Source organism: Papaver somniferum, chromosome 5 (genome assembly GCF_003573695.1).
Source record: "Papaver somniferum cultivar HN1 chromosome 5, ASM357369v1, whole genome shotgun sequence".
Classification (NCBI taxonomy): domain Eukaryota; kingdom Viridiplantae; phylum Streptophyta; class Magnoliopsida; order Ranunculales; family Papaveraceae; genus Papaver; species Papaver somniferum.
In genome coordinates, this window is record NC_039362.1 from 48,880,821 (window position 1) to 48,899,010 (window position 18,190).

Here is an 18,190-nt window from a genome sequence, read left to right on the forward strand (position 1 = left end):
ATTACACGTTGATAAGAAATCCAAAGTTACTTGTTTTTTGTTCATATTTTTAGATAAAGTTAAATTTCGTTTGTATTCCTTTTGAAAAATTTGGAAATTTTGTTGTTTCTTCCTTAAAATAATTACAAAATATTTTGAGTCGGATCGTCAACACCAAAAAATCCTCTACAACTGTGCGCCTATCAATAAGGGGACGCCATGTGTTCGCATTTAAACGTACCAAAATCATCAATGTTTATACAACATTAGTGTTTGGTGTGTCACGTAACGGCTGAGATATATCCACTTTTCTAACTGGCGGCTGAGATTCACCCATCTTCTTCTGTTATACGTATCATATTTTAATCCAACGGTTTGCATCATACTCACCTCACTGTATTCAGTTTTTCCATGAATACCCACCCACTCAATATGTGAAACTGCTTTCATAATTCCCATTCGATGAAGATAAATCGATTGGGAAGGCAAATCTTTGTAAAAGAAGAAAATCTTCGTCTTCCGCAGAGAAAAAAGAAGAAAATCTTGGTAAAATCACCTTCTTGATATATGTCTTCAATTTGATTTATAAATCGTCTAAGAAGGAATTGATATTGATCCTGTTACTCAAGCATTTTGGCTTTTCTCAAAAGGGTATTGATTGGTTGAAGATAATCTTTGAATCTGCAAGAATATCAGTGCTGGTAAATGAAGGGCCTTTTGGTTTTTTTGAAGTGAGAAGGGGTCTCAGACAAGGAGACCCATTATCTCCCATTCTCTTTGTGATAGCTGAAGAGGTTTTGAGCAGAAATTTAAGTAAGATGATTATTGAAGGTTTGATCCAAGCAATGATTAATAGAAATGGATGTCAGCCATCTCATTTGATGTTTGCAGATGACATTTTTATATTTTGCAATGGGCACAAGAAAACATTAGATAATTTGATGGGATTATTAATGAAATATCAGACTGCTTCTGGACAAACAGTTAACAGAGCAAAGAGAAAATGCTTTGTTGGTGGAGTTACTGAAGAAAGAAGACTGATAATTGCAGAAATATTACAAATCAAACTCTCAGAATTCCCTGACAAATATTTAGGTACAATTCTGTGTCATGGGAGAGTAAAAACTACACAAGTATGGGGGATTGTGGAAATGCTACAAAAGCAGCTAGCAGGATGGATTGGTAAATTACTTGCATTTTCTGACAGACTAATTCTAGTTAAACATGTGCTTTGTAGTATACCAATATACAACATGGCTGTCTATAAATGGCCCAAATCTGTGATTAAAGAATGTGAAAGGATAATCAGAAATTTCTTATGGACTGGTGATCCATCTGTGAAGAAAATGATAACTGTTAAATGGGAAGAAGTAAATGCACCATTTGCTGAGGGTGGTCTTGGGATCAGAAGATTAGAGGTAGTTAACAAGGAACTTCTTTTGAAATTTCTCTGGAAAATTGAAACTGAAGATGAGGAATGGACCATATTTGTGAAGGCAAAATACAAAAACAAAGATGGAGAATGGACTACTGGCTATAAGAAATCTTTCATATGGCCTGGACTCAAGTGGGTGATAAGTGAGCTCAATGAAGGAAGTAGATGACTGGTTGGAAATGGAAGAAAAATCTCAGTTTGGCATGATAAATGGATGGGAGATAATGCACTTATTGATCAATATCAAGATAACCCATTTGTACAGCAAAACAAAAATCTAATGGTGAGTGATCTGATTGTAAATGGAGATTGGCAGATACCTGAAGACATGAAGAACTTAATTGAGCTAAATGAACTACCAGCAATTGGGGATGGAGATGACAAAATAATTTGGGAAGCTGACCTATCTGGAAATTTTACAGTAGCAAATGTTGTATTAAAAATAAGAAAGAAATTCCAAGAAGTCAATTGGGCTAAATATGTATGGAGCCCTTACATTCATCCATGCGCATCATGTAATGTTTGGAAAATACTCAGAGGAGCATGTGCAACAGAAGAAACTGTCAGGAAAAAAGGCTTCAATACTGTCTCCAAATGCTATATGTGTGGAAATGCGCAAGATAATATGGGGCACATTCTATGGGAATGCTCATTCAGTCTTGAAATCTGGACCTGACTTGGAGGTATGTTCAGTATCAATACTCCCAAAATTTTTGATGAAGTTATTACATGTGTTAAAAAGCATAGCTCTGCCATAAGACATATATGGTATATTAGTGCATTTTCAGTAATGGTAGAGCTGTGGATGACAAGAAACTTGAATATGTATGATAATATAAAACCAAACTCTGCATCATTGAAACAAAAGATACTAAGCTTCACAAAGGAATGTGGCATAAGAGTCAATGGAACCATGAAAAATAGTATGTATGATCTGAACATCATTGTAAGCTTTGGGATTAAAGGGATCAAAAGCAGAAGCTCTACTGTGAAAGAAGTTTTCTTTAAACTACCACAAGAAGACCAAACTTTAATATGTTGTGATGGTGCTGCCAAAGGTAATCCAGGTGCAGCAGGTATTGGCTTTATAGGAAGAAAAAGTGATGGTTCATGCTTGGGAGCAGGGAGTGGAGGCTTGGGAATTGCCACTAACTACGTTGCAGAGGTTATGGCTTTGGTTGCAGCTGGAGAATGGGCAGTAAGTAAACATCTTCTGAATGTAATCTTTAGTTTGGATTCAAAGGCAGTTATAATGGCATTTGCAAGTGGAAAAATCCCTGGAATAGTCAGAAACATGTGGAGAAGAATACTTAGCTCACTTAACACTATAGTTTTCAGACACTCGTACAGAGAAGTGAACTTCTCAGCCGATGATTTAGCCAAAAAGGGTACAAGTCTTAGCAGAGGAGAAGTAATTCTATATGATGGAAGACCAACTTTTTTGGGAATAATTGAACAGGAGGATTCTCATTATTTTAGATTCATTTGAAAAATAACTTTATTTTAGTTGTTTTTCAGAAAAATAGGACATGGAATGTCAAGAATATGCTTTGTATTTGAGTTTCTCATTTTTGAGTAATAAAATTTCATGATTTAGAAAAAAAAAAAAAATTGATGCTGTTAAATCGACTGTTATAAGATTATAAAGAAAATACCTTCAAAACAATTTCATTTTTTCTCATACGTACTCTTACTAAGAATTTCATTTTTCCTCATACGTTCTTTTACCCTCTCTCTGACTAAACGAACTTCTCCGTTTTGCTGTTAGTGTTTCATTTCATGGCATATTGGCTTTTGTATGAGGAATCTCAAGCTTTTTTACCGTAAATTTATAAGGTAACTCTAAACTTCTCTTTGTTTACCATAAGGTGTTTGTTGAAATGTCACAAAGAAGTATTTTCCATTATTTGTTGATTTTTTCATGTTATACGTCAGAGTACATTACCTCTGAGTACTCTATGGTAATTTCTTGGAATTTTAGAATATAAGTATCTCACACTGGAAAATTTTCACATCGAAAGTCAACTTGGAACCAAAATGTTTGGATTCCAGTGAAGCCCTTTCCAAACGGAAGGATCTTACGAATGTGGAGTCGGCGGCCTTCTATGTTCGTGTTCCACAACAAGAGTGTATCGACTAGAATTCAGTCAGATGCCTAAATTATTCATACCCACATAGAAAAAACCTTTGGCAAGTATGGTTTGTGCTAAATGGACGCGTCTAAAAATTGTTAGTAATTTCAACAATGATTTATACTCTTTTCTACAACGTCTCATTTGTGATTATACTATAAAAGAACATGGCAGAAGGAGGGTAGAAGCGCAAGCAGACATGAAAGTGGAGGAGAACAAATCCGTTGGATGTTTGAGAACAAGACTGGTACTTGCCGATTGCAAAAATATTAGTCTGATGATAACGAAAGCGCTTCGTAGGTAACTGTAAAATCGGTCAGGATTCTAAAGAAACTGTTCAGGAATGTGTTTCTGAGTTCAACAGTTTTATCACTAGCAAGTATGTCATAAATCAATCCAGTTTCATTTTTTTCTTAATTTTTTTCTTTTTTTTTATAATGGTTAGGGCAACTGATAAATGGAAGAAATTGAAAAGGAAGCCCTTAAAGGTGTACAGGGAGCTGTAGAAGATGAAAATTGTTTTGTTTTGTTTTGTTTTGTTGTTTTGATTAGTTCCGATTTCATAGATGACAACTGCATGTTTTCATTGAATTGGAGAAAATTCTCATGATGTTTCAGATGGAGGTAATTGACCTTTTCCTTCTTTGTGATTGACTTATAAAATCATTTTTCTTTGTAAACTAGGCTTAGAAGTTAATTATGGATTTCCACATTTGTGAAACATTCAAATATGTACAGGTAGACGCAAAGGATTTGAAAAGGGGTGGAGATGGGTCTGCAAAGAATGATGGTGTGGGATTTCAACACAGACATAATTTCCAGGTATAATCATTTAGACATTATATTTATGTAATTGACATGTTAGACATCTTGGAATCTACATAAGCACAGAAGCTTTGTTTAGACAATCAATACATATGTTTCACTGTTTTGAAATCCGTTAGTGGTAATGTGTTGCCATAAATTTCAACCTCAGATTTAAATGATGTGGTGTTACATGTTAACTCTCAATCATATAGTATATCACGACATTTTAAGAAAAATTAATGAAAAAATTTAAGAAGGCAATGGTGTTTGTGGCTAGCTCGAAATTAAAAAGTTTCCTAGCGTGTAGTGCAAAATCCACACTACATGGAATTCATCAAATCACCCGTTCTAACAAGATGATGGTCACCTATTCTAGCAGAGATTGGCCACAACTGCTGCCCCAATAGATGAAACTTGAGCATTGTTACTTGCTATTAGAGTTGTCATACGACGAAACAGACTCCTGTGTGCTTTTAATCAAATTCCTCAACTCTTCTACATTTTATGAGCAGGTTACATGATTTACCTCGATACTTATTAGGCATGATATACGAAACAAAAGATATGTTCACCAGCACTCCGAATTCAACTCTCCAACATGTTTACGGAGAAGCGAACCAGGTGGCTGACTCTCTTGCCTGCTTTTGACATTCAACAATCCAGCACACCTTCAAAGAATGTTACATCTAGCCCATGTTTCTGTTTTCTGCCACATTTTTTTCTGGAGAAGTTCCGGCTAATTTGTAATTTCTTCTTCATTGGCGTCTCTCCGACTAGCTATAGAAATAGGATTTCAAATTTTTTTTTTTTTTTTTAAATCTGTACTGTCTAACTGTTAATTAGGTAATATTTCCATGAGGTTTTAATTTGTGAATGAAGGTTTTTTAATAATTGAATTTTGTTGTTCTCATCTGATGAAATTGTGAAGTTATTTTTGGTTTACAAATGATCAAGGAAGCGTCACTATGTGTAATCTTTGCTGATGACTAACGAAGAGTTTTCAGGACGAAGGTATGGACAAAACATTCGGGGAACTCTGGGTTTCTACATGATAGTATGATCTTCTTTTCATGATGAGAATACCGCTGCAAGAACCTGTTAATGAATTTTTCAATGGTAACAGTAATTTGGTACCCATAAATTCGATGTTTATGATTAACCGACACTTTTTATAAGAAAATATATATTTATTGGCATCTGGATATGCGATTTTCAATGTGGCTTATGAGTGTACAACTTGATTTTCATAATCTCATATTCCTTATACGTAAGCAGGGTAAGCCCCAGTTTGGGGCGACACGATCCAAGTATCTCATGCCATGCATATAATGCGCATCATTTAGTTTTTTCCATGACAGAGCAACTAAATCAACCTACTGAGATTGAGATTTAAAACAATGATCACTCCCCCGTAGCATTCTTTGTCTTAATTTCGGAGCATGTCGTAGAGACAACACAGAACTTCAAGTACTATCATTAATTTTGAGCTGCTAGCATTTTGTATTACTTATAGCTAACTCCATAATAATTGGGACTGTATGTCTATAGATGAAGGGAACACTAACCATATAACTCAAGTTTTCTGCTATCGATTTTGAGCAATATTTATACCACATAGCTAACATGGTAACTGGAAAAAATACATAGCAGCAATTTATTGCGCATCCAACTCTGATAGACAGTTCATAACAAGCGATAAACACTTATTCGGCATAAAAATATACATTCATGAGCGAAAAGAAGCTCTAGATATGGAGCGTATATACATAATTAACACTCCCATTTTTAAGAGAACTGAAATATTCAGGTTTAAAAGCACCGTGCATTTGAACAATTGCTTGCGGTGGACCTCATGTTTTCATGTAAACTTGTTTTGCACCCATCTTTGGATACTGATGAGTGTATTTAACCGAGTTCATTTATCTGATCACCGTTGCAGAATATGGATGTGAAGTAGTGGAGCTTGATAATGAAGTTATACAACAGTTTGAATTTATTGAGAAGACAAAAGTCGCTAGGCAATCTTCATTAGGTTTACAGATTTTTGATTTTCTTCATTACAATCTCAGAAGAACAACTGAGATATTTAAAGAGCTTTTCAACTGTTACAGGATTGGCCGGTACACAACGTACACACAACTTCCACCTGACAGTTACCTCACACGCTCAAGTCACACAGGCGCTCACACACACATTTCACACACTCAAATCACAAATATATATTGATACTCTTAACACACACCCCCCCTCCGCAAGATCAGGGTCTGGAGAAACCAAGGACACTGAGCTTGAGCCGCAATACAGAGAAACGAGTAGTCGACAGTGCCTTTGTGAAGATATCCGTTGTTTGATCATGTGTAGAGAGAAATCGAACATCCAAGGCCTTGGTAGTAACAAGCTCACGCACATAATGAAATGCAATTTCAATGTGTTTCATTCTATTGTGAAAGATAGGATTTGCAGTTAAGTATGTAGCATCCATGTTGTCACACCACAAGGCAGGTACTCTTGGCAGGGAGAAGTGCAACTCAGTAAGAAGTGATTGAACCCACACAATCTCAGATGTAGCATCAGCTAAAGCACGGTACTTAGCCTCTGTGCTGGATCTAGATACAGTTTTCTGCTTCCTAGAGCACCAAGAAATCAAATTAGGACCAAGAAAAAAGGCCATACCTTCTATCAGACATATCTCCAGCCCAGTCAACATCAGAGTAAGCCTGTAATTGCAATGTTAAAGCTCTTTTAAATTGCAGACCAAATGAAACAGTCCCATTTAAATACCTTAAAATTCTCTTGACAGCTGACCAGTGTTCATTAGTGGGATTCTACATATGCTGACAGGCTTTATTTACTAAAAATGCAATGTCCGGCCTAGTGACTGTGGCATATTGCAATGCACCTGCTGTACTTCTATAAAGATCTGGATCCTCAAAAAGTGTTGTATCACCATCAGATTTAGAAAGCAATATTGGAGTTGATGTAGGTTTGGCAACATTCATTTTGGTCTTGATAAGTAAATTTATAATGTACTGCTCTTGAGAAAGTAAGATACCTACTGAGTTATGGATGGCCTGAATACCCAAGAAAAAATGAAGTAATCCCAAGTCTTTAATGGCAATTTCTTGACTCAGAGCAGTAATGAGAGTGTCAATATCTTTTGAGGAGCTCCTAGTCACCAAAATATCATCTACATATATGAGAATGGAAAGTGCAGAATGATTGGTTACCCTGTAGAAGAGAGAAATATCTGTCTTGGATGGTAGAAATCCATGAGAACATAAGAACTTACCCAATCTCTCAAACCAAGCTCTAGGAGCTTGTTTTAGACCATATAATGACCTCTGAAGCTTACACACATGATTGGGAAGAAGTTTATCTTTATAGCCAGGTGGTTGAACCATAAATACCTCCTCAGTTAGATGTCCATGTAAAAATGCATTTTTTACATCCAATTGCCTCACCTGCCAATTCTTGTAGAGAGAAATAGAGAGAATTATTCTGACAGTAGTAGGTTTAGCCATAGGACTGAGTGTGTCTTGATAGTCAATACCTTCCACTTGATTGTAGCCTTTATCCACTAGTCTGGCTTTATATCTATCTATAAATCCATCTGCTCTTTTTTTGATTCTAAAAATCCATTTGCAACCTATAACATTTTGACCATCTGAAGCAAGAACTAACCTCCAAGTACCATTTTGAAGTAATGTTGTAATCTCTTCATCCATTGCAGCTCTCCATTTTGGGTCCTTACAAGCCTGGAATAGCAATTAGGTACTATTATATCCTCACACACACTTTGAACTTCAGAAGCAAATATTCTTGGTTTAGGTTTAGAAATACCCATTTTGCCTCTTGTCTGCATTGGATGAGCATTAGTAACAGATGAAGATGTAGTAATAGATGTTGGAGTAGAAGCTGGCTATAGAGAAGAGTCACTTGATATAGGTGCAGTAGTAGAGGATGAAACATCAACTTCATTTGAGATATGTGTTGGTGGAGTGGAAGCATCAGTGACAGGTATGACAGATGGTGTGACAGACACTGATGTAGAATTATCAGAAGAAGAAAACAGTATAGCATTTAGAAATGTATTATCATCAAACTTGACATCCCTGGAAATGATAATCTTGTTGGTACTTGGATTGAAGCACCTGTAACCTTTATGCATAAGACTGTAACCAAGAAAAATACATTGACCAGATCTTGGATCTAGCTTGTGATGATTAAACTTCCTTAAGCATGGATAGCAAGCAGAACCAAATGTGTGTAAGAATAGATAATCAGGTTTTACATGAAACAAACACTCCAGAGGTAACAATTGATCCAAATTTGGTGTGGGTAATCTTTTAATTAGGTAATTGGCAGTTTCAAAAGCATAATACCAAAATGATATAGGTAATGAAGCATGATGTAATAGAGCCAAACCAATATCTGTGTTTTCTTTCTGCTGTACCATTATGAGCATGAGCATGAGGACAAGAAACTTTATGTCTTATCCCACAAGAATTCAAAAAAGTAGACACATTTTTGTATTCACCACCCCAATCAGATTGAATGAACTTGATCCTTCTATTAATTTGATTTTCAACAAGATTTTTAAATTTGACAAAAGTTTCAAGAACTTCAGATTTATAAGCTAGAGGATACAACCAGGTGAACCTACTGAATGAATCTATGAAAGAAACATAGTATTTATAACCATTAATGGAACACAGTGGTGATACCTATACATCTGAATAGACTACATCTAGAGGACCATAGACATTATTAGAGCTTGTACCAGTAGGATAAGGCAGTGCATGACTTTTAGCTGTCTGACAAGAGGAGCAAAGTGTTGAGGTCAAATGAGATTCAATCACTTCATGCACTGAGGAGAGAATATGCTTGAGTGTTTGATATGCTGGATGACCAAGTTTATTATGCCATTGTGTTGAAGAAGATGTCCCAGAGGAGAGAACTTTCTTGAGTTGGGTGGTAGTGAACTCCATGTGATATAAACCATCTCTAACAGGACCATGAAGCAGAACTTTGTGGGTAACCAGATCCTTAATAAGAAATTTGTCAGAGTAGAATTCAAAATAGCAATTATTCTCCTTAGTAAATTGAAGAACTGATATCAAATTCTTGGTTATAGATGGGACATGAAGAACATTGGAAATGGTAAACTGAACAGAATCATTGTGTAAAGTAGAAGAACCAGTATGAGTAATATGCAAACCTGATCCATTTCCAACTCTGACTTGATCAGTGCCTTGGTATTCAGAGTGTAAGTTTAGATTTGACAAGTCAGAAGTGATGTGGTGAGTAGCCCCTGGATCAGGTATCCAACCAGAAGAAGAAGATGATGCAAAGTCATCATTGTAGACAACAAATGCTTCTGGTTCAGGACACCAATAGTCATCATAATCATCACCATAATAATCATTGGAAGTATAGTAAGCTTGCATAGAATGGTCACTTGGTGCATATCTGTATCTGCATTCTGGAGCTAAGTGACCAAGTTTCTTGCAGAGCTGACATTTGACATAATAGTTGTATCTTGGAGGATAAAAATTGGAGTTGTCCTGTCTGCCACCTCTATTTCCATTTCTTCCACCTCTAAAACCTCATCTGAAGTTACCACCATTTCTGTTTCCTCTAAAACCTATTACCTCTTCCAAAGCTACCACGAGTTGGAGAATTGGACCAATTTGAATTACCAGCATAAGAAGAAATAGAGTAATGTGGATAATCATTGTGTGGAGATGTATCGTGTGAGTAAACATTGGAGCTAGCATATTGTTGATCGAAAGAATTAGGTCATGAGGTAAAGTTTTGTTGCTGAGTGACATTGGCAGAAGCAGTGTTGAGATCTAGTTTGGATTCTGCATTAACTCTAGCTTCTTCTGATAGTAATAAACCTAAGAGCTCAGATGATGTGATTAGCTTCTCATTCTTCAATTGTTGAGTACAAATTGAATTTTTAAAGGCATTGAACTCAGAAGGTAAACCGTGTAAGATGTGAATTACTAAATCTTCATCAGAAACAGTTTGATCGATTTGAGCTAATTGATGAAAGATTGAACGAGCTTTATTGAAATAAACTAGCATTGAATCCGAGTTGTTCTTCAATCCAATTAAATCAGTTTTGAGTTGTAAGAGACGAGATTTAGTAGTAGAGTTATAATTTTGTTCTAACCGATTCCATATCTCATGAGAAAAAGTGCAATCTATAACCCGAGAGTGAATTTCTTCGGTACAAGCAGAGAATAACCATGATAAAATAGCAGAATCTTGATTCACCCAATATTCGTATAGAGGATTGAAAACAAATTCATTCTCAGGATCATTATCACCAAAATCAGAAGCACTTACAATAGCAACACCCGCTGGTGAAGTTTTGCGAACATACTTTCACTACACCATTTTTTAGGGATTCGAAACGGAATTTGGACGTTGCTGACTGGGATTGCAACGACAAATAGACGTTACAAAACAGGGTGTTGCACTTTTTCGCAACGGCGTAGGATCCGTTGCGCCTCTCGGTCAGCAACGGGATTCGCCATGGCAAGTGCCGTTGCGACGCTTTTTATTTGCTACAGAGAAATTCCGTTGCTAAGCTGTTTCGAGTTACAGGAATACCCCTACCCAGAACTAAATGTTACCGGTTCTGGTTCTAATTAGCATCAGACAAATACGTTGCTAATATTTTGCAACATAAAAAAGAAAAAGGTCAAGTCTTCATTGACCTGTTGAAAATCCATTTCCCCCCTGCAGTTACCCAGTTCCCCAGTTCCCCATATTCAGCATTCCACGGATATACAAACTTTAACACATTCATTCACTTTCATTTCCACATTCACCATTATGAAAAAAGAATTCTTCAATTGAAGTTAACAACAAGTATGAGTATTTGATACAAACTATGTCATTCATTTAATGGACATACACATAAACTTACTTAGTTCCTAAGTTCAGTTTGTATAAAGTTCTGAAATTCCTAAGTTCTTCCAACTTAAATCTCTATAAGGAGATACTACATTATAACTTACAAATCTTGCAGCTGCCAAGGGACCTAATGGCTGCTGCTTTGCTGCTTTGTTCTCCAACCTTTCCGATCTCACAACAAAGCATCATTCAATTAACCTGCGAACAAAGCATCGCAAATTCTTCTAATCAGACTGATGTTTTTCTATAACAAGACGCAGTTGTGAATTGTTGTAGTCGAGCTATCTCAGTTGTGAGACTTACCATGTATGCTGCAGTTATCATCTTCCCAGCAAACCATCTCCCATGAAGAGCACACTGCGCACTCATGGCTGATGTTGTAGTATCAAACCGCAAGTACACATGCCCAGCACTATTACTGTAAGTGGATGACAAACATAAGACAACAAAAAATAGTCCAAAGAAGAACATGTCTAGAGAAAATAGTTACATACTTGTCCACAAAAATATGTTTTACTGTCCCAAACTTTGAAACTTCATCTTGAACGTCATCTTTAATATCCAAATCAAAATCAGGTTCAGTCTGCAAATGCAACATAAACATTCAGTATACTAGATGAAACACAAATGGATCATGACCGAATGCAAACAAATCGATGGAGAAGAGCAATTTTTGCAGACCTCAGATGTTGGATCGAACAATTTTTGCGAACCTAAGAGCCTCATCGACATCCCATGGAAAGTTGGTAGCTGCCAAGACCATCACTATTTTGCGTGCACCATCATCGCCAGGAGTGCTTGCATTGACTCCATCTACCTGTACAAGAAGTTCCGATTTCACCCTTCTCGAAGATTCATGCTCCCCTGATGCCCTGAACTTTGTGTGAATACATCTTTGTATAAATCTGCAAAAGATCAAACAATCCAACAAAAAACTGGCTGGTAAGTAAAGAGACAAATAGTCTTACCCTCTGGAATTGCAAAGAGAATCAATCTCGTCGATGAAGATTGTGCTTGGTGCGTAAGATCTGGCCAGATCAAACAAACACCGAACCATACGTTCACTCTCCCCACGCCATTTTGAAGCTAAAGTAGCAGAGGAAACATTGAAAAATGTTGTGCCGCACTCTGTAGCAACTGCCTTAACTAAGAGTGTCTTTCCAGTACCAGGCGGACCAAACATAAGCACACCTTTCCATGGCCTTCTGATTCCCTAGAAACATAAAAGTTTAATGGTTATTGCTCTGAAGATTTTGGCTTTATTAACTAAACTCCCTACATATATCTTGGACTAAGAATTTACCAGCTTACTTCAAGATATTAATAAACCTTAGAAACAGAAATCCTCGAAAAAAAATTACACCAAATAAAGGTTACAGAATTTTCTAGTTCAATTTTGATTGATCCAGCATACCTGGAAATACTCGGGCATCCATAAAGGAAGAACAACAGCTTCCTCCAAAAGTCTTTTGGCGTCTTTAAGTCCAGCAACATCATCCCATCTAACTCCTGGACTGGTCTCCAAGACATCTCTCTCAAGCATCGCCGCCAACTCAGGATCGGGTCCTTCATACTCTGGCCTCTTCTTCTCTTCAGATTCATCGGTCTGAGAATATAGTTTGAGAATGAGTACAGTCCAGACAACCAAATATTGGGCATTATATAGGCACCGGCATGAGGAGAAGACTGAGCTAAAGCAAAGCAATTGTTGATTCATATCTAATCATGAGATAAGTGACTGATTTCGAAAGTAAGAATGAAGAGCCAATAGCTTGCTGATTGTGAAGGACGGTCTATAATGTGTTTACGCGGAATAACTTTGTAACCTAAAATTTACTTTACACTACTCGTCAGTTCTTCTAATGTCCCTTTTTGAAATTAGTAACAATAAGTTAAAATCAACTACCACTTTGCTGAAGAAACTCATTAAAGGTCTAACGCGTTAAAAATTGATAAATGTGACGTAAATCTTACTTTAGTATAAGAGAATTCTGAACAATGACATAAAACCAACACAAAGCAATGCAATTAACTGTGTAACTTACCGCTGATTCGCTCTTGCCCGAATTGGTTTTGCTAGAACCAGCGGCTCTTTTCCAAGTAGTTCAACAAAAACCACCCAATCAGATAATATCTTATTGGCCGACCCAAAGGGAGGCCTTCTATGTGATGGGAAATCTGCATCCTGTCAGTCACAAACTTTGTGCAGGAAAATTAAAATTGATTTTTTTGATATTAGAATTTCATGAAATTGAGATACAATCTGAGATAATTAAACAAATTGCTCAAAAATTTCAATCAAACACAATCAGAGAAACAAATTTCCAGTTTAAACTTCTTTGAAATTTCCATGACATCGGCCGAATTACGTCAATTGCTTCTGCAATTTCATTCAAATAGAAAAAAATGAACCTTAAATTCTTATCAGATCACTCAAACTGATCAATTATAGAAATATATACATAGATTTAATAAAAAAAAACATCAAAAAGATCAACATTGATAGATCGTGCCTCTGAAATAAGTGATTTGAATAAGGAGAAATCTAGAAAAAGAAAAAAAAAAACAGAGTTCTTCAAAGTATTTACAGAGATTTCGGGTCAATGCCGGTTTGGACGCGGGCGTAGAAGATGGGAACTCGGATACGGGTCTTCCATACTCGCAAAATGTTCTCCACCCGCAACATTTTTTTCTTCATTTTTCCTCCTGTAAAACCAATCAAACAATGTGAAACCACTTAAATTTCAGTGGGTCTCATATACATGAACCGAAATCCATGAGAAAAATGAAAAACAGAGTTCTAAAAAATAATAGGAAAGAGGGAAAAATAATATTAAGAACTAATCAATTCTTTGTTTGTGATGGATCAGACAAGTAAACAAGTGAGATTAAAACACCCATCAAGTAAAAAGAGATCCGTTTAATTTTCATTTAGCTCGCAACGGAGGATTAAGAAATTTGGGATGCTTCTGCAGCAAATTTGGGATGCTTTTGCAGCTAAAATTTTGCTACAGTCTGTTGAGCAAAGGTAAAATGGAGATAAAAATGAGGTGAACATGAAAAGGCTAATTAGCTTCTCTACTCCACGTGTGGCTCATGCACACAATTGCCATGTTTTATTTGGGTAAATAAACTGGAAAGAAAATATTCCATGTAATAATTACACGAGGTAATTTTTTTTAGGGTCAATTACAAAATGATCCTATTTTTGTTAATTCATTTACAAAATGATCATACTTTTGTTTTTTATTTACAAAATGTTCACATTTTGGCCGAGATAACGTTTGGTGAAAAAAACGGGGTTACTTGTCTCCGAAATACCCTCCCTTTTAACTCAAGCTCTTTAACTGCAGTTAACCCATCCTAGTTCTGCTGAGTAGTCTAGGCCAGAGCAGTTGCACAGCCTGAACCACCGTTGCGCAATGATTGCCATCATAGCTTCATTCCAACCATGTTGGCGCCTCACCAGGCCACCACCTACATTGCATCTACTTATTTCAGTTCATGGAAGCTACAGTGCAGCTTCACCTCTTTGTGAACTCATAAACCAACTCTCATCATAGCACCTTCAGCTCAAACTAACCATCATAGCAGCACATCTATACAGCACCACCACCATTTCCACTTCCAACACAACAACACAACCCATTGCAGTAACTCATTCCTCAATATTTCTCTGTAATCACCACCAACATCTTCCACACTCAGTGCCACCAATACAGTTCATCACCATTAATCTACAATACCCGGCTTAGACCAATTCAATAAGTCACACTGCAAACCACCAAAACTGTCGTTACTTCTCAGCAACACTAAGTTCAGCTGCACCAGACTTTAAAACTTGAATCCAAGCTCAAACCCTAAGTCAAACACTATCAACACAAGCAGCTCCATCTTCTTTGCATCATAACCTGTAAAACCTAACATTCATCTAACCCATTTTAATGAACTTAAACATCCTTTTGAACAGCGCCACCATCCTCTCCATCTGCAATACTTCTCAAACCCCAAATCTGCATCATACCCTTCTCATAACAGATCACCAGGAACTCCCTGTTAATCATCACAGTCAGCGACATCAACTCCTCTGAATCACACGAACCCATCTCTATCAATTCTTCTATATTCAATTTCTCAATTTCATCCTCTCTGTTACCGATTCCTCAAATTTCCACACATACCCATCTTGACCTAATGGAAGTTTGATGGTAATTCGAATCCAGCACCACTTAGATCTTTTGAATCAAATTAGAATCCTTCATCTGATTTCAAGAATCAAACCCTAAAGTAGTGTCGACCTCAATTAAGAACAACAACACCAGTATCTCTTGTAACCGATTCCTGATATCTAACTCCCTGATCCACAGTATTCATCTTCTTCTCCATTAATTCTTCAACAACATCATTCACCAGATCCCCTTTTCTATCTGTGTGTCTTAGTATCACAGTCTTCTTTTCTACATCATCTCCTTGATTCACCATTAACAACATCTTCCCTGGTTTCTCTTCGAATAGGATTTGCAGATTTAACCCTCACCAATTTCTCTGTTGATTCACCTCCATGAAAACTAACCCTTTTTGTACACGAACTAACTGACCTTAACCCTCACTGTTATTGATACAAATCACTCGAAAAAACTATTCAACACTCAATCGCCATTTTTGATCGCCTTTTTTTGCAGAGATAAGAGAATAGAAACACAGAGAGGGGGCAACATTGAAGAGGATATGAAAACCCTAATCTCTTATAAATCAGGTCTTAGTTATGACTAATCCTAACTGTAGAAACTATTCTCGAGATGTAACAGTTGAGCGATTTACGGTTACAGATCGGGTTTGGTTAGGTCAGGGACAAAAAGGTAAACCGACACTTCCATTTAACTCTGATTTAGTGGGATCCACCACGTTAACGACCCATTTAACAGAAGTGTGATTGTTTTGTTAATGGTTTGTAGCAGTCTGACCATTTTGTAAATCAGCCAATAATTGTAGGACCGTTTTGTAGAATTTCCTTTTTTTATGCAAAAAAAATTACACGAGGTAATTTGGGGGAATCATCTTTTACCCTACAAATATTCTAGCACCAGAAATCATTTGACCGGAGATTTAACCCATGCACACCTGGTCCTCGAAGCACATTGGTACCCCCTATCGTCGGCCTCCCCACCGCACGCGATCATCTAGTCAATATATATCCTAATAACCCATCATGGATATATCAAAAAATTACCCTCCTTGGTGAAAAGAATCACCCTCAAATCACCCGCCAATCAAAATTAAATGATTTCAATCATCACCAAAACCTTCACAGTTACAATCGACACCTGCATAATTCCCATGTCCCGTCACTATGAAGTTATGATTTCGAACATAAAGAATTTTGATAAATTGAAATCAACTGAACCAATTAACAAAACAAATCATTTAAGGGTTTCTATAAGAATTGTACCTGAAATTTGAATTTTCTTATAATTCATTTGACCTAATTTTACTTGAGACAGGCTATTCACCAATGAGATCGACTTAAACGATTTCAAAATTGGTCGAACTGAAGAAAAAAGGGCTAGTATTTCATTTGTTGGTATGAGTATTCTCGGTAGACTTAAGATATGAACAAGACTGGATGATAAAAACAAAGTAAAAGAAATAGATTCAAGAAATTAGCAACTGATTACCAAAACCCATGTTTAATTTTGATGATATTTACGAGAAAAGAAAAGAAAAACTTACTTTTGATTGTTAAGAAGATGAAACCCGAAATTCAAACACGAGATCTGAAGTTAACCTTTACAAAGAACCTTCAAATACATGATTTCGATCTTCTTCTGCTTTAACACGAAAATTTGAGAGAAAAAGAGAACGATATCAGTAGAAGTATGTTGTTCTCTATCTTTATTTTTCATGATGAAAAGAGAACTAGTATCACTAGAAGAAGAAGAAGAAGAAGCAGCAGCAGCAGAGTTTGAGAGAGATAAGACTAGATAGAAGAGGCAAGTTATCTTAGAATCTAGGGTTTAAAGGAAAGATCTTTGAAGGGTGAAAACAAAAATTAGTTCAGCTGACCAATGTTTGACTTGGGCGGAATAATATGGCATAGTGTTCCCGACCACACACGTGCTTCGCACGCTTGAAACCAGAGCAGTTGCAATTCACAACCTCACGTGCGCGGTTGAAAAATTCGCAACGGCAGATACCTGTTGCAAAATTTTAGCAACGGGGATTAGCAACTAAAATTTTGCAACGGATCTACTGCAGTTCCTAATCTGGGTTGCAAATCCCTTAAAATGGTGTAGTGTTTGCAGGACAGTGAAATGAGCCATCCACAAATCGAAGAAGATTGTAACTGCGTAGTAGCGGAGCGATCTGAGATTTCCATAGAGGATAATTTGTAGCAGATAATTTTGATGGAGGTTTGAATGTTAATGGAATGTGTTTATCAGATGTTGCCATTGAAGATGAGTTTGTAAGATTTGATTTGAAATTAGGTTGATAATTCGGTATCTGATACCATATTGAGAAGACAAAAGTCGCTAGACAATCTTCATTAGGTTTACAGATTTTTGATTTTCTTCATTACAATCTCAGAAGAACAACTGAGATATTTAAAGAGCTTTTCAGCTGTTACAGGATTGGCCGGTACATGACGTACACACAACTGCCACCTGAAAGTTACCTCACACGCTCAAGTCACACAGGCGCTCGAACACACATTTCACACACTAAAATCACAAATATATACTAATACTCTAACAGAATTTGCAACATATATACGATGTTTGAAAAAGCTATAATCTAAGAATAATGCGTGTGGTGGTTTTCTATCTCTACAAGACTTTCTTATAGATGGATTCATGTCGTGGATAAAATGTTTGAGTAATCTTATGTTAACTTCATGTTTTTGTTGATTGGC

The 18,190-nt window shown here is 36.6% G+C and overlaps 3 protein-coding genes and 1 long non-coding RNA gene across 6 annotated transcripts; 3 read left to right on the forward strand and 1 right to left on the reverse strand.

Annotated features, from left to right (window-relative positions):
* Nucleotides 1-797: 797 nt before the first annotated feature.
* LOC113279023 lies at nt 798-1,583 on the forward strand. The gene has a single exon (XM_026527741.1). The coding sequence runs from the start codon at nt 798-800 to the stop codon at nt 1,581-1,583; it is 786 nt and encodes a 261-aa protein (XP_026383526.1).
* Nucleotides 1,584-2,204: 621 nt separating this feature from the next.
* Nucleotides 2,205-2,903, forward strand: LOC113279024. The gene has a single exon (XM_026527742.1). The coding sequence runs from the start codon at nt 2,205-2,207 to the stop codon at nt 2,901-2,903; it is 699 nt and encodes a 232-aa protein (XP_026383527.1).
* Nucleotides 2,904-3,023: 120 nt separating this feature from the next.
* Nucleotides 3,024-5,199, forward strand: LOC113277412. 3 transcript variants are annotated; one of them, XR_003324899.1, is made up of 5 exons: nt 3,024-3,608; nt 3,711-3,846; nt 3,992-4,170; nt 4,285-4,368; nt 4,866-5,199. It is a non-coding gene; the product is annotated as an uncharacterized LOC113277412 (long non-coding RNA). The 3 variants fall into 3 exon arrangements; XR_003324900.1 differs by having other exon boundaries at nt 3,024-3,250; XR_003324898.1 differs by having other exon boundaries at nt 3,024-3,846.
* A 5,973-nt stretch (nt 5,200-11,172) lies between these two features.
* LOC113279025 (katanin p60 ATPase-containing subunit A1-like) lies at nt 11,173-15,386 on the reverse strand. Its single transcript, XM_026527743.1, has 9 exons — nt 15,237-15,386; nt 13,650-13,660; nt 13,326-13,371; nt 12,695-12,886; nt 12,249-12,493; nt 11,962-12,152; nt 11,775-11,863; nt 11,584-11,698; nt 11,173-11,478 (listed from the first exon to the last, which is right to left on the reverse strand). The coding sequence occupies exons 1-6, from the start codon at nt 15,384-15,386 to the stop codon at nt 11,963-11,965; spliced, it is 834 nt and encodes a 277-aa protein (XP_026383528.1). The 3' UTR covers nt 11,173-11,478; nt 11,584-11,698; nt 11,775-11,863; nt 11,962.
* Nucleotides 15,387-18,190: the final 2,804 nt, after the last annotated feature.

Bases quoted from the DNA above. Each gene is read 5' to 3' on its own strand.
- LOC113279023 (XM_026527741.1), top strand. From the start codon at position 798: ATGATTATTGAAGGTTTGATCCAAGCAATGATTAATAGAAATGGATGT.
- LOC113279024 (XM_026527742.1), top strand. From the start codon at position 2,205: ATGGTAGAGCTGTGGATGACAAGAAACTTGAATATGTATGATAATATA.
- LOC113279025 (XM_026527743.1), bottom strand. From the start codon at position 15,386: ATGGGTTCGTGTGATTCAGAGGAGTTGATGTCGCTGACTGTGATGATT. The intron at 12,494-12,694 runs GTATGCTGGATC...TTATGTTTCTAG, and splicing joins GGATGCCCGAGTATTTCCAG to GGAATCAGAAGGCCATGGAA. The intron at 12,153-12,248 runs GTAAGACTATTT...CACAAAGTTCAG, and splicing joins TCTCTTTGCAATTCCAGAGG to GGCATCAGGGGAGCATGAAT.